Genomic DNA, 16,819 nt, shown 5'->3' with positions numbered 1-16,819 from the left:
CCCCCCCGCCCCCGCAGTGTGTGCAAACATGCAAGATGTATCTTATTAACGCAAACAAGTGGGCCTTTTTGGTTTGATTTGGTTTTATTTTTACTAATTCTCCCGTATAAGTATACACTTCCCAACTTGCCTATGGTAACACTGTGTTCAAAAGAATTCTAAAGCCAATGGGAAAACACTAAAATCACATATTTCAACCGGGCAGTGTCGAAGCTGGTTTAAAAACTGAACTAATATTTCTTTCAAGGTTTGAAAACAATCCCTGATTGCTGCTACCTCACCGCCCTTATCTCCTCTGCTTTATGTCACATTTAATCTTCAAAAGGACAATAATAAAATAATCAGATAGTTTCACCTGTTCAAATAGCTGGAGTATTGCGACAACTTTCTGGCCAGTGCGATTGCGTCCAGCTCTAACTTTGCAACTCTTACATCATGTTTCTCAGCACTTTCCTTTTCCAACTTTGGGAGAGTGTCTTGGTCAGTAAAGTCAGGCACCATTAAAATCAGCAAGCTTACCATCCACTGGATCATAGATATATGCAACTCATCCATCTGTTAAAACATGATTATAATATAAATGACTCGTTTTAAATAAATCAAACAGTAAAAACCATACCAAATTTAAAAATAGAAAGCATACCTGTTTCTAACTTGCAACAACACTACCATTCTTTTTTTTTTTTTTTTTTTTTTTTGAGGGGGGTAGGGACAGAGGGAGAGGAACAGAGAGAGAATCCGAAATAGCCTCCACACCCAGCACAGAGACCAAAACAGGGCGCTCGATCTCATGACCCTGAGATCATGACCTGAGGGGAAATCAAGTTTCCTGGAAGTTCAAATGACTGAGTCACCCAGGTGCTCCAACAACACTGTCATTCTCTTTTTTTTTTTTTTAACAGAATTTATTGTCAAATTGGCTAACATACAGTATGTAAAGTGTGCTCTTGGTTTTGGGGGTAGATTCCCATGGTTCACCACTTACATACAACACCCAGTGCTCATCCCAACAAGTGCCCTCCTCAATGCCCATCACCCATTCTCCCCGAACCCCCCATCCACCCTGTTTGTTCTCTGTATTTAAGAGTCTCTTACGGTTTGCCTCCCTCTCTCTGTGTTTGTAACTATTTTTGTCCCCTTCCTTCCCCCACGGTCTTCTGTTAAGTTTCTCAAGATCCACATATGAACACTACCATTCTTAATGAAATCAAATCATCACTACTCAGCTAGGATAACCTTGTTTTCTTTCGCTCATTATACTACATTACACTACCCTCTTCCTCTTTAGTTTGGTCAAGGGTATTAACCCATTAAAGCTGCAGTTCCCCAATTGTGCACTAAGACATTGCAGAGCTCTAAAGTAAATTCTCAAGGATGTCATGGGGTTTTAAATTCTTGAGGGAAATAACAGCGATGTGTGACACCTATCAGCACAGCATGAACTTGACATAGTTCACAGTTTCAACACTGGATGCACTCTATCACTTTTGATGACATCTTTCCTTGGCAAAGCTGGTTTTATTGGTGGTTGTGTGGTTAAAAAAAAAAAAAAAGTACTTTGGGAAAATCGAGGTTCAACAAGAAATGAGGGAGGCACCGTCCCATCAGGTTTCAAGGTTAGAGAAGTTGTCCAGTAGTTAAGTGCATACATTGTATTAGTAAATAATGTTGATTAAATGAGAATAAAAGGGTTTCTTTTTCTTTCAACATATGTATATCTAAAAAGTTAAACTAAGACATTAAATTTTGCAAAGCTTATTTGAGCAAGCAATTAGAATCAGGCCGTGTCAAAACCAAAAAATGGTCAGGGGCATTCTGCAGGCAGGGGCCAGGAAAAAATTTTTATAGAGAAGACACTGAAGCAAAGCAATGCAATTATTTAATTGACTATAACTCATATGTTGCCTTATTTGGGAAAATTTAGTTATTTGGCTCTTGTGACAGATGTTCCTGAGTTCCATTTTTTCATATTCAAGAAAATCTAGTTGCCTGTTTATGATCAGTCCTTGGGTTTTGTTTTCTTAGATTCAAGTACTGACTCTGGCTTTGGTTTGTTTATAGAGGCTACCAAAGGGACCAGAGCTACCCCAGTATAGTGGCCTCCTTGTTTAACTATTTTAACACGTATTGCTTTTCCAAACAGTTACTAAGTTATTAGGACACAAATATTTAGTAAGTTGTTCGAAACTATCTACTTAATAAACTGAACTGTGAGGGGTTTCTTTTGGTTTAGGAGTGCGAGAACACTGAGGCACAGGCAGCAGTGGGAACCAGTCAAGTTTTGGAAGTTCTGCATTATGGTGTTTGCTGAGGCTCGGTCCCAGACATAAAATGCAGAAAACATCATGAAATGCAAAAGTCAAACATGCCATACCCTTCAAATGCCCTATCCCCTTTCTCTGTTTGATGAGTCCCTAAGTATTCTTCTAGGCTTACACATGACCTACTCTGAGAAGTCTTTTTAACTTCCACTGGCTTTAATTTGATCCTTTCCCCACGTTTCTATACTGTTCTGTACACATGTCTATTAGAACTGTTTGCACATCTGTCACCTCAATTAGCCTATGCGTCTCTTTAAGACATGGGCCATCATTTTATCCCTCAAAACCACACATAGTACTTGACAGAGAATTAAGTGCTTAATAAATGTTGTTAAATGGACAAATAAAAATCAACCTTGGGAGCCTAGCTGGTACTAAAACCCAAGCTCCCCACCTCGGAAGGAAAGGTTGTTAATGACCTAAAGGAATGTTGATGAATGTGTTTTTATAACTTAATTAACACACCAGGAAAAGGGCAACTCTTCCTGACTTGTGATTTCACAAGTTAAAGATATTTCCCCCCACATTCACAAGCTATACCCCTGCTGCTTCTCAAAGTAAATAAATTCCTAACTGTTCTTTCCTATATCAATGGCCTGGATTTACACCCTCATTCAAATAACTCATTTTTGCTTACATAAAATATTAATTGATCCTTGAACCATCCCTAATAAACAAACAGAAACATTATTATCTTCATTTCAAAGTTGTATTGTAGAGATTAAATGGTAGAATCTAGGGCATGCTGAACTTAGGTTCATAGCTGAATTTAAAATTAGAATCAGGGGCGCCTGGGTGGCTCAGTTGGTTAAGCACTGGGACTCTTGACTTCAGCTCAGGTCATGATCCCAGGGTTGTGGGATCCACACTCAGCATGGAACCTGCTTAAGATTCTCTGTCTCTATCTCTTTCTCTGTTTCTGTCTCTCTCTCTCCCCTGCACACTCTCTCAAGAAGAAAAATAAAGTAAAATAAAATTTAAAAATAAATATCCATACAAATCATTTGAGTAATTACATCACATAAGTTCCCATTTTGCCCTCCCAACCTCCTGCTTCAATTGGATAGTTATGACCTAGTTTTTCTTTTAAGAAAACTCCTAGCCAAGGCAAAATATAATTTCACAAACCCCTACAAGTATATACCTGGTGCTGAAGTTCAATGTTACCATTGTTAATCTCATTGCCTATCTTCAAAAGCCATTGTTGAATCATGTTAAATATTTGTGCTTGAAGCACCCTGAAGGAAAAGTCAAACAAAATAAAGATAAGTGACTCACATAGAGTATAAAAGTTAAACTATCAGCTAAAAGAAAGGGTTTTATTTCACCGGACCTAGTAAACTTAGGTGTTGCCAATTGTTTGAGAATTCAGGAAAGGTGAATCAAAACCTTAAATCACCTGGTATAATGGCTTACTCCTTGTCATCGCCTTCCTAACCCCATGCAGGTAGCAACTGACATGATGCTCTTGGGATAATGTAGATCTTACCTTCAGTGCTAACTCTCTACTGTAGAAACTCACACTCTTACCCTTTACATTCACTTCTAGGCAGTGAGATCACAAAGTGAGAAAAATGAATTTTAAAATTCTCAAGAGATCAGTTTCCAACATGACAGTGTGAGGAGCAAAGCTGATCCACTCCTTAGTGAATCTGTTTGAAAACTACAACAAAACCAAACGACTGAAAGCCTCTGGAACGAACAGCAACCGCAGAAACATGTGGACAAGACAATCTGTGAAAATTCAATAAGAAAGGCAAGGAGAGTCTACTGTATTTGAAACAAGACTCTTCTCTCTCTTTCCCCTCGGTGCTCAGTGAGGCAGACACTCCACTCCAGACTGCTGGAGTTATGGACACAGAGCTCCCTCATCTTCCAGTTCCCAGTTGAGGGCTTTTTTCCTGGAAGGAAAAGGACATCCAAGGTTTCTCCTCGGACCCCCACCCCCACTCCTTGCCCGTCGCTGAGGCTAGGTACTGGGAAAATGCAGTGGAGAAGTGGGGATTCCCTTCTGTCCAGTAGAAAGCTATGGGAACTTACGAGCCAGAATCCGTGTCTATATACGGAGGGATGGTACCAACAATGTTTAATGAGGCATCCAACTGAGATATTATTTCATTAATTTTTTCATTAAGTTCCTCATATTCTTTAAGATACATTTCAGGAAACTCCAGGACACTTTCCATCTTGAAAGAACAGAATTCAAGAGAACTAATCAAACTTGAAAGAATTTTAGAGATACCTAGAAAAGTGAGAAAAGTAATAACTTTTAAAAGTAGTCATAAGTCTGCCATTTTAATACTAAATTATAAAATGCCAATAAATAATAAATTATATTGTAATATAACGGATGGAACTAGAATGTATTAGGCTAAGTGAAATAAGCCACTCAGAAAAAGATAAATCTTTTATTATTTCACTCATATATGGAATTTAAGATACAAAACAGATGAACATAAGGGAAGGTAAGCAAAAATAATATAAAAAACAGAGAGGGAGGGGCGCCTGGGTGGCTCAGTCGGTTGAGCGTCCGACTTCGGCTCAGGTCATGATCTCACAGTCTGTGAGTTCGAGCCCCGCATCGGGCTCCGTGCTGACAGCTCAGAGCCTGGAGCCTGCTTCGGATTCTGTGTCTCCCTCTCTCTCTGACCCTCCCCCGTTCACGCTCTGTCTCTCTCTGTCTCAAAAATAAATGAACATTAAAAAAAAAAAAAAAAAACAGAGAGGGAGACAAACCATAAGAGACTCTTAAATACAGAGAACAAACTGAAGGTTGCTAGTGGGGTGTTGGGTGGAGGGGGAGGAAGGGCTAAAGGGATGAGAAGCATTGAGGAAAACACTTGTTGCGATGAGCACTGGGTGTTATATGTAAGTGATGAAGCACTAAATTCTATTCCTGAAAACAAAACAAAAACATAAAATAAATAAGTTAATATCTGTTCTTTTGACCACTCCTAAAAAAGAAGAAAGAAGAAAGAAGAAAGAAGAAAGAAGAAGAAGAAGAAGAAGAAGAAGAAGAAGGAGGAGGAGGAAGAGGAGAAAGAAGAGGAGGAGGAGGAGGAGGGGGGGGAGGAGAAGAGGAAGTGCAAAACATTCTCAGAATTGTAGAAAACACTGTTAAAAGAAACTAAAGATCCAAATAATTGGAAAAACATCCCATGTTCATGGATTGGAAGATTTCACATTGTTAAAATGTCAAACCTGCCCAAACGGATCCATAGATGTAATAAAATCCCTATCAGAATCCAAGCATATCCTCTCCTTATAGAAATTAATAAGCTGTTTCTAAAATTCAGATGAAATTGGAAGTGACTCAAAATGGCCAAAACAATCATAAAACACATAAAGTAGGACTCCTCACACTTATCAATTTTAAAACTTACTACAAAGCAAGAGTAATTAAGATAGTTTGATACTGACACAATGACAGACATATACATCAATGGAAAAGAATTAGGAGTCCAGAAATAAACCACTACCATCAACTAATTTTTGACAAGGGTATCAAGGCCTTTAAATGTGGGAAATACATTTCTAAAAAATGGTAGTGGGATAATTAGATATTCACATGCAAGAGAATGAAGTTAGACCTTTACTTCACACAATATGCAAAAATTACTCGAAATGGTCAAATACCATAACATAAGAGCAAAAACCGTAAAACTCTTAGAATACATAAGGATAAACTTCATGACTTTAAATTTGGAAGAGGATTCACAGACATGGCACTGGAAGCACAAACAAAAAAAAAAAAGAAAAAAAGATAAATTGAACTTCATCAAAATTTAAAATTTTTGCACTGCAAAGGACACCATCAAAAAAATGAAAAAAACATCCCATAGAATCATAGAAAATACAATTCATATATCTTAAAAAGCTTTTGTACCTATAAAGAACTCTTACAACTCAATAACAGAAAAATAAATAACCCAATTAAAACATGGACAAAGGATCTGTCTGAACAGACAGTTGTCCAAAGAAGAAACATAAATGGTTAATAAGCCTTAAAAAATACCAACGTCAGGGGCGCCTGGGTGGCTCAGTCGGTTAAAGCGTCCGACTTCAGCTCAGGTCACGATCTCGCACTCCGTGAGTTCGAGCCCCACGTCAGGCTCTGGGCTGATGGCTCAGAGCCTGGAGCCTGCTTCCAATTCTGTGTCTCCCTCTCTCTCTGCCCCTCCCCCGTTCATGCTCTGTCTCTCTCTGTCTCAAAAAAATAAATAAATGTTAAAAAAAAAATTAAAAAAAAAATACCAACGTCAGTAATCATCAGAAAAACATAACTCAAAACCACAATGAGATACTATTACACATTCACTAGTATGGCTAGAATCAAAAAGTCAGATAACGATGGCAAGGATGCGGAGAAACCAGAACCCTCATATACTGGGGATGGACATATAAAACGATCCAGCGTCTTTGAAAACAGTGTGACAGTTCTCAAAAACTTAAAGATAGAGTTACTAGTTGACCAACAACTTTACTCCTAGATATATACCTAAGAGAAATGAAAACTATTTCCACACAGAAATGTGTAAACAAAAATTTTTATCAGCATTATTCATAATAGCCAAAAAGTAGAAACAACCCAAATGTCCATCAATGTATGAAATGATACACAAGGGGCACCTGGGTGGCTCAGTTGGTTAAGTGTCCAACTTCAGCTCAGGTCATGATCTTGTGGTTTGTGAGTTCAAGCCCCCACATCAGGATCTCTGCTATCAATGCAGAGCTTGCTTCAGATCCCCTGTCCCCCTCTGTCTGCTCCTCCCCCACTTGTGTGTACGCTCTCTTTCTCTCTCTCTCTCAAAAATAAACATTAAAAAAAGAAACTATATATAAATGATATACAAAATGTGATATACACATACAATGGAATGTATTCATTATAAAAATGAATAGAGTACTGACACATGCTAAAACACAGGTAAACCTTTAAAACATTACGCTAAATGAAAGAAGTCAGTTACACAACATCACGTACTATATGATCCCATTCACACGAAAGTCCAGAATAGAGAAATCCACAGAGACAGAAAATCAGGGATGGGAGGACAAAAGAGCGAGATCTAAAGGGTACAGGGTTTCTTTTGAGAAAAATATTCTATAATTGACTGTGGTAATGGTGGCTCACATCTGTGAATGTAGTAAAAATCACTGAACTGTATACTTTAAACAGGGAATTGCATTGCATATGAATTACATCTCAATAAAGCAGTGCTCAGTGCTTTCTTTTGCTTAATTTTTAAAACCATGTGTATGTATTATTTTGATTTTAAATATTAGTTGTATTATAAATATAATCACTATTATTTAGATTTTAAATAGTAATTGTAATACAAATAATAATTACTATCAAAATGCTTTATAATGTCATAATGTCAAGCATTGTATCATTGTTTTTTCCTTACCATTATCCCCATTTATTCTTATTTCAAATTCTTTGTAGAGTCTTCCAATGGTTTTCACAATTTCCTTCATGTGCTGTTGCTCTGGTGGCAGCTCCCCCTCCATACTTTTATGGCGACCAAATATCCCAAACCCAGTATCTGTCCAGTTTTCCTGTAAATGTTTAATAATCTTGAGAGAATCATATTTCGACACCAGAAAATCTCCAGTAAACTTTTCTTTATCTTCATTCAGCATCTAGAGAATGAGAGAGGGTAAGGAAATTAGACTATTATTCCCTAATGATTTCATCAAAGTCTACCCATATCTTTAATTCCCAGTATCTACCAATTATTTTGGAGTTATATATCCTATTATTATCTGTTCATACCATTTTTTCATATGACATAGCTTCATTTTCAAAATTAAGTGAATTTAAATTAATTATAACACCCCATAAGATAACCCATAGCTTACCAAAATGAAAATAATTATATTAAGTCCTATTTGAGTAAAAACGAATGACAGGCAAAGAAGGACCAGGGAGCTGAGCATGTTTAATTACTATGTGCTTTGGTGAGGATATAATAGACCTGTTTACGTGATCCCCATTAGACTGGGAAAGTTGCTAGAATGTATCTGTTGTGTTCTATTTGTCTAACCCCAAGTCCAAAGCCTATAAAAGTGCAATTTACATATTTGTGACTCAGAAAATGCAAACAAATCACCCATGCTTCAAAAAGAGGAATTAGTACAAAGAAGCAATGTAGCAGAGCAATTAAGGGCAAGGATTTGGTAGCTAGAGAGACCTGGACTGGTCTGACTCTGCCAGTTACCATTTATAGACAACTTCAGTAAATTACTTAACATCTCTAAATTTCACTTCCGCATCTGGCACAGGGATTATAAAACCTGTATCCCTTGGTACGTGTGGTAATGTATGGAAAGTACCTTCAGCCTGACAAAGTGCTTAATGAATGAGAATTATTATTCCTACTAAATATAGCAGCATGATTTTTTTTCAATCTTACCTATTCAATGTCAAAATTGCCAGATAAACAGTAAAGTCACTAAACTAGCTATATGATAAATAGGACAAAAAACATCCTCAATTTTGAGAATATTCTGCTCAAGTCATTCCATAAGACAAGAAAACGGCTTCCTGGGATCTGGATGAGACTTCTTCAGGCCATGAGTCTCACATTCACTTTGGAGGATTTCAATATCTTATATATTTTCCTTTGTCAGACTGCTAGGACATAACAGTAGTTTGATTAAAGAAATCTATTTTCAAAGCTCAAACTCTTTTAAAAAGATGTTATTGGGGCCCCAGTGGTTCAGTCGGTTGAGCAACTGACTCTTGATTTTGGCTCAGGTCACATTCTCACAGTTTGTGAGTTCAAGCCCCGTGTCAGGCTCTGTGTTGATGGCTTGAAGCCTACTTGGGATTCTCTCTCTCCCTCCCTCTCTGCCCCTCCCGTGCTCATGCTCTACCTTGCTGTCAAAATAAATAAACCTAAAATAAATAAATAAATAAATGTATGTTATTAATAAACAAAGTGTAGTATATACATGCAGTGGAGTATTACTCAGCCTATAAAAGGAAGGAAATTCTGACACATGCTACCAGACAGATGAACCTTAAGGACATTATGCTAAAGGAAATAAGTCACAAAGGGACAGATACTGTAATTCCAGTGCCCAGAGTAGTCAAAAATATAGAGACGGAAAGCACATGGTGGTTGCCAGCGGATAGAGAGAAGGAAATAGAGGAGGCTTGGTGTTTATTGGGTAAAGTTTCAGTTCAGGAAGATGAATCAAGTCTGGACATGGACGGTGGTGACGGGTGCACAACAAACAATAAGTACACTTAATGCCACTGAAGTGCACACTTAAAAGTCACTAAACTGGTATATTTTACGGTATGTCTATATCAGACTCCAATTTTTTAAAAAGATGTTCTGAATTTTAAAAGTCCAAGTTGTTCTTGAGACAAAAGCCAGGTACGGGAGAGGTACAGACGTTACTTCTATCTGATGATTAGAAGAGAGAATCAGAATGACCCTCACTGCCACCCAAGTATCTTTTCCCAATTTTTTCTGGCAGCCTAACTTTATTTGGCCCCCGAATCTAAAATAGAACTGAAAATAAAATACTTAAGCGTATTTTTAAAAGTCCCTGGAGTCTTGCTATTTTCTCTGTCTTTCATAAAATGCCATATGGCATTCTTAAAGGATGAGATGTGACTCATTCATTGGTGAAAAGTGGCAATTTACAAACAGCACTTTGATTACCAAACAGTTCATTAGAATGTCTTACCTTTTGCCACTGCTTGAAATCTGGAATAACTGATTCAAATATATTTTCTTTATCAGAAGATAAAATGTCTTTTTCACTGGAAGAAGGAAAAAGAATAAGAGCAGGGTCTCAGAACAGTATATAAACAAAGAAAATCATGAATCTGGGGCGCCTGGGTGGCTCAGTCGGTTGAGCGTCTGACTTCAGCTCAGGTCATGATCTCACAGTCCGTGAGTTCGAGCCCTGCGTCAGGCTCTGCGCTGACAGCTCAGAGCCTGGAGCCTGCTTCAGATTCTGTGTCTCCCTCTCTCTCTGCCCCTACCCTGCTCATGCTCCGTCTCTCTCTGTCTCAAAAATAAATAAAAACATTAAAAAAAAAAAAAGAAGAAAGAAAATCATGAATCTGTATACTGCATAATAACATTATGTTTCTCCTGAATGATTTCCAAGCATGCCTTCCAGGGTTAGCCCCTTTCCTTACAGGCATTCATCTTTAAATTTGCAAATGTAAATATAAGTATAAACATAAATTCAGGCTCCAATCAGACCTGAGCAATCAAGTTATAAGGTCAGAGGCCATAAGAGTACTGACAGGGCAGTGTCTGGGTCTCTGACACCCAAAATTAGATCATCATAAGAATAATTCCTGTTAAATACAGCAGCCAAAACAATATGTAATGAATAGGAAGCCTAATGAATAATTAAGACTCAACATTTAGTTCAGGAGTCCCAACTTCTGGCAAGAAAGAGTTTCTTTTAATATCTCTGAAGTCTCACAAGGCGAAAGCTCTTGATAAAGAAGTTCTTGAAGAGAAAGGGAAAAGTGAACCCTGCTCTCCATGCTCCCCTAACCAGCTAAGAGTCAACAAACAGCAAAAACAGGAAATGGCAGTAGTCACCAGCTTGGATATGTACGAGCTTCAGCTTCCAGAACTTCCAAAAAATCTACTAACCGGAAAACCTTAGAGGATCTGAAAAACCGATACCATTGTCCTCAATCTGAAATGGAACCGGTTCCTAAATGTGTTTCCTCAACAAACCAAGCATCTTAAAGTTTTAAAAAACCTTAGAAATCATTGAGTCAAGACTAGATTCAAAGTCCAGATTCCCACTAACTTTAGCTGTGATTTCATCATCCCACCTTGACTTAACTACTTTATAGGCAGCCATTGTCAGATTTCTCTAATTGTTATAAAGTATAACACCAATCAGAATCAATCTCCTTATAACTGCCACCCACTGGTTCTATTTCTCTGCACATGCAGATGGATCTAGATATTCAGGTTTGCCAATAATAATGACATATGTTGACATGAGAGAAAAGGAAACGAGAGGAGAGGGAGGGGAGGGAAGGGAAGGGGAGGGAAGGGGAGGAGAGGGGAGGAAAGGGGAGAAGAGGGGAGGGGAGGGGAGGGGAGGGGAGGGGAGGAGAGGAGAGGAGAGGAGAGGAGAGGAGAGGAGAGGAGAGGGAGGGGAAGGAGAGGAGGGGAGGGGAGGGAAGAAGAGGGGAGGAAAGAAAAGGAAAGAAGCTGAACTGAAATAGAGGCAGCAGTTGGGTAGAGAGGTCAGGATGGACTATAGAGATGGTTAGCACCAGAAACCACAAAACCACTCAAGCTCCTAGCAGGACTGCACCCTTGGAAAGGCTGCTAGTTACCCCACCAAAATCAATGTTAGAGTTATTACATGGTAAAAGAGAACCAGAGAGAAAGAAAGAACTGGACTGAGTTACCAGACATGACACAATATAATCAAAACCAAGAGTCTTGTAGACCCAGGGCAACTGGGTGGTTCGGTCAATTGAGCATCCAACTCTTGATTTTGGCTCAGGTCATGATCCTGGGGTCATGGGATCAAGCCCCTCACTAGGCTCCACGTTCAGGGTAGAGCCTGCTTAAGATTCATTCTCTCTCTCTCTCTCTCTCTCTCTCTCCCCCCCCCCACTCTTTCTCTCCCTCTTTCTCTCTAAAATAAAACAAACCCACAAAACAAAACACTTAAAAAAAAAAAGATTCTTGTAACCCACCTATTATTTCTGAAAAACTGCTGCCATTTGGTAAGGCCATCCTTAACAATTTGCAATCTCTCCCTTACAGATTCTTCATTTTGTTCCACTTCGTTTTTAAATTTATTCATTAAGTTTCTCCATTTCTGTGTCAATTTCTGCAACAGTGCAAGGTCTGCAGTGTCCTAGATAATACGCATAAAATCAAACCACTTATTCACTTATTCACATGATACTTATTAGCATATGCTAATAATGTTAATTAGTGTATTGATATTATAATACTAGAGATATCCATAGAAAATGGATCAAAATTGAGAAGATAGTTCTCCTCCAAAATATCATCAGTAACATCACATAGTGCCTTTGCTGGTAGATTTTCCACGGTACATAAAATATTAGGGACAAGATTTTTTCCTTTGCAACATGAGCCCAATTTCCCCACTTTCATGGGAGGTAGTGTGGTACATTGGAAAGAACAGGAATTTCAAAGCCAAACAAAACCAAATGTGAATCCTAGCCAGTTATTGGCTATGTAACCTTGGGGGAGACGATTTCATTTATTTGGGGTTAATTTTTCTTATCCAAAAAATAAAGACCCTACTATAAAGGGCACCTGAGTGGCTCAGTGGGTTAAGTGGGTCTGACTCTTGATTTTGGCTCAGATCATGATCTCACAGTTCATGAGATCAAGCCCCACATCAGGCTCCTTGTTGACAGTGTAGAACCTGCTTGGGATTCTCTCTCTCCCTCTCTCTCTGTCCCTCCCCTGCTCGCATGCACTCCCTTTCTCTGTCTGTCTGTCTCTCTTTCTCTCTCTCAAAAATAAAGAAATAAAGTTTAAAAATTTTTAAAAAAGAATTAAATTAAATGACAAGTGTAAATGGTATGACCCCAGAACATACTAAATGCCACTTCTCTCCTTTTCGACCAAGTATGCTCTTTGAATTTTCACATAAAATTGCAAAAAATGCACAGCTACTTACATTTTACTTTTAGCTTAAACACTAATAGAATGATAATTCTATAAATAACATTTTCAGTATTATTAACTTAGATAAATTGCTTACAGTGCTTTAATTAGGATAGAAGACAATTATATAAAAAGCATTTGTTTACATTTCCTTAGATTTTTCATTCCACCCACAATAAAGCACAAATACAAAACTATATTTAAAATGTAACCTATAAACTTAGCAAACACGTCTTACAGTTTCAACCCTCAAAGGCCGGAGTCTCTTTTCCCATAACTTAAGTGAACTGATCTTTACCTTGGCTGACAGCAGTATGATGAAATGCTTAGCATATTTATTCCAGCCTTTTTCATTGAGGTAAAGTCTTTTAGCCAACACAACTCTATTTCTTTCAATTACCTATTTGAAAAAAGTACTGAAATGAGGAACCTAAGATATTAATAAACCACTGTGATTAAACCCAAACCAATTTCACATATCAATTTTCCATCGAATCATTAACTCCATCACAGTTTGTTATTTAAGTCATGAGCTAATTTGAATCATAAATTTGTGTTTTCTAAAACTACTGAACTGGAACCAAACTGAAGGATAACATATAGCACAGACTCCCAAGCAACGCTCTCACAAATTAGCGAAGATTCCAAAGAGCTTTTGTTCATATGCATTATATCTATTTGCTATTTACCATTTTGGAAATTAAAACTGAACTTATTTAAAATATGTATTTGTTTGGAATGCAAGCTGGTACAGCCACTCTGGAAAACAGTATGGAGGTTCCTCAAAAAATTAAAAATAGAACTACAACCTAGCAACTGCACTACTAGGCATTTATCCAAGGGATACAGGTGTGCTATTTCGAAGGGACACGTGCACCCCCATGTTTACAGCAGCACTATCAACAATAGCCAAAGTATGGAAAGAGCCCAAATGTCCATCGATGGATGAATGGATAAAGAAGATGTGGTATATACACACACACACACACACACAATGGAGTATTCCTCGGCAATCAAAAAGAATGAAATCTTGCCATTTGCAACTACGTGGATGGAACTGGAATGTATTATGCGAAGTAAAATTAGAGAAAGACAAAAATCACATGACTTCACTCACATGAGGACTTTAAGAGACAAAACAGATGAACATAAGGGAAGGGAAACAAAAATAATATAAAAACAGGGAGGGGGACAAAACAGAAGAGACTCTTATATATGGAGAACAAACTGAGTGTTACTGGAGGGGTTGTGGGAGGGGGCATGGGCTAAATGGATAAGGGGTAAGGGGCATTAAGGAATCTACTCCTGAAATCATTGTTGCACTATATGCTAACTAATTTGGATGTAAATTTAAAAAAATAAAAAATAAAATGAGTTAAAAATAAAATTAAAAAAATTTTTTAAATAAAATATGTATTTGTTAATTCACTTAAACATAACAATAAATCCATTATATGTTAACATAAATAGTATTTTTATGAAAAAATAACCATATTTTCTAAAACAAAAAAATAATGAAAGGAACATCATTGTTTTACTTTTTTACAAATCTCTTTAATGTCTGCCTTAATAGAGCTGGATTTTCATATTTGTTTCTGCATTCAGTCGGCTGCAACATCCCATTGTAAAGCCAATGTAACTCGTGTGCAAAGGAGACTGCAAAAGGCAAATAACTTCTTAGTATAATGAAGAAACTAGTTTTCACCTCATGGAAGGGTCTCAGGGATCCCTGGTGAGGCGGGGAGGGGGCGCAGGGTGTCCTTGGACCATACTTTGAGAACCACTGGTATACAGAACCAATTATACAGTCATTCAATGAGTGACTGTTTCTAGACACTGTGCATCCAGACACAAACAAAAGAGACAAAGTCGTTATTTTCAGGAAGGTGACATTCTAGCTGTCATTTCCTGTTGGGAGGGGCTTTAGGGATGAGCTAACACAAAGCCTCCACCAATTCAAGGTATTTTTCCACAGAAGCCACTACAAGGAGTCAGTTCTCTATTGTTTAAATACTACTAGAGTGAAGAAACTCACTTGTCTTCTTTATTCCTACTGAACATGCCTGGCTCCCTGATTTATATATTCTTATATATTTACTGTCATGATTGTTTCTTCTTGACGTGTCATTTAAAAATTCTGCATCAGGATGAAACATTGTATACTAGATGAGGTCTGACCATTCCAGAGGAAAATGAGACAAAAGTGTGAATATGTTGAGGGTCATAATTTCTGGTTAATACTTAGTAAACACAAGTCCCAGATGTTTGGTACTTGCCTAAAGTATTACAGTAATGACCTACAGACTGCCATATTTCAATTCATTTGTCATCTTAGATGCCAAGGTAATAGAACCAAAGTGATATAATCCTAATATGGTTACACTGTGTGAAAAATATAAATAACACTTCCTAGTTTATAATTAGTATAAGCAGAAGTTGAAAATTTTAACATGCTCACAAACAATAGAAAAAGTATTCTTCCTTATACTTCTTAGATTCTGGTGAGAAAAAGAGCCCTTAACTGGGCAATAGCCAGGTACTCAATAGACAAGAAACAAAAGAAAAAAATGTAACTTTCCTTTCTCAAGGCCCATCAATCATAGCCACATTATTCATAAATTAAATACACATCTTCATTTTTTAAATTTTGTCTAGATTATTAAAAATGGTAAAGCAAAAAAAAAAAAAAATGGTAAAGCAAAACTGATCCAGCAAAAAAGAAGTCTGAGTTATGATTCCAGATGAACCAACCTTTAGGGCCAATTCATATGTGGCTGAGCTCCAGACATCTCTTTCTGACATTAACTGTTTAATATCACACTCCATCCTTCCTCTTTGCAACGTGTATAAGTCATGGTATTCTTCTACAATCCTAAAAAAAATTAAAAAATATATACAGACTTTATTTTTGAGAATTCACATTTATTGAATAATTGTTATGATGGTGGACATTTAAAAAAAAACAACTTTGGGGGCATGTGGGTAGATCAGTCGGTTAAGCACCTGACTCTTGATTTCAGCTCAGGTCACAATCTCATGGTTTGTGAGTTCGAGCCCCATGTCGGGCTCTGTGCTGACAGCGAGGAGCCTCCTTGGGAGTCTCTCTCTCCCTCTCTCTCTGTCCCTCCCCCATGCATGCTGTCTCTCTCTCAAAATAAATGAATAAACTTAAAAAAATTTTTTTAATAAAATAAACAACTTTGTTCTAAAATAGACAATTTGTTCCTTTAAAACTCATCATAAAGTAATTATGGTATAATTGCTGGATATGTTAATAACACTAATATACAGTGAAATAGAAGAAAAAATAGTCACATTTATAAAGCTTATAAAAGTCTTAAAGTAAAAAATTCAACATACTTTTACCTGCTCTAAACACTTTTCTTCATATTGTTTATTTGCTAGAATTTTCACAACATGGTATTCCAACAGAATAACAACACTATATCTCATTTAAAAACTCAGGATACAGAATAGAATTAGAATTCTTTTTTTGAGAGAGAGAGACCACGTGTACATGCACACACGCATGCAAATGGGGGAGGAGCATAGGGAGAGAGAGAATCTTAAGCAGTCTCCACGCACAGCTCGGAGCCCAATTTGACACAGGGCTTGATCTGACGACCATGAGATCAGTACCTGAGTTGACATCAATAGTCTGATGCTTAACTGACTGAGCCACCCAGGCACCCTGAATCAGGCTTCTTCATTAAAAACACAAAGCCCAGGAGTGCCTGGGTGGTTCAGTTGGTTAAGCGTCCGACTTTGGCTCAGGTCATGATCTCACGGCTCGTGGATTAGAGCCCCACGACGGGCTCTGTGCTGGCAGCTCAG

General features: G+C 37.6%; 1 protein-coding gene across 3 annotated transcripts in view; it reads right to left on the bottom strand.

Moving 5' to 3' along the window:
- Positions 1-16,819, bottom strand: part of AXDND1 (axonemal dynein light chain domain containing 1) — an 88,328-nt gene that overhangs the window by 21,365 nt on the left and 50,144 nt on the right. For all 3 annotated transcript variants that reach the window (XM_049634046.1, XM_049634048.1, XM_049634047.1), the window contains 8 exons: positions 15,737-15,857; positions 13,284-13,385; positions 12,034-12,197; positions 10,029-10,104; positions 7,733-7,967; positions 4,362-4,563; positions 3,466-3,559; positions 356-555 (listed from right to left, as the gene is read on the bottom strand). In XM_049634046.1, the coding sequence (XP_049490003.1) occupies positions 356-555; positions 3,466-3,559; positions 4,362-4,563; positions 7,733-7,967; positions 10,029-10,104; positions 12,034-12,197; positions 13,284-13,385; positions 15,737-15,857 (1,194 nt within the window). The remainder of the gene's footprint in view (positions 1-355; positions 556-3,465; positions 3,560-4,361; positions 4,564-7,732; positions 7,968-10,028; positions 10,105-12,033; positions 12,198-13,283; positions 13,386-15,736; positions 15,858-16,819) is intronic.

Source organism: Panthera uncia, chromosome F1 (genome assembly GCF_023721935.1).
Source record: "Panthera uncia isolate 11264 chromosome F1, Puncia_PCG_1.0, whole genome shotgun sequence".
Taxonomy (NCBI): domain Eukaryota; kingdom Metazoa; phylum Chordata; class Mammalia; order Carnivora; family Felidae; genus Panthera; species Panthera uncia.
This window is presented reverse-complemented; position numbering and strand designations above follow the sequence as displayed.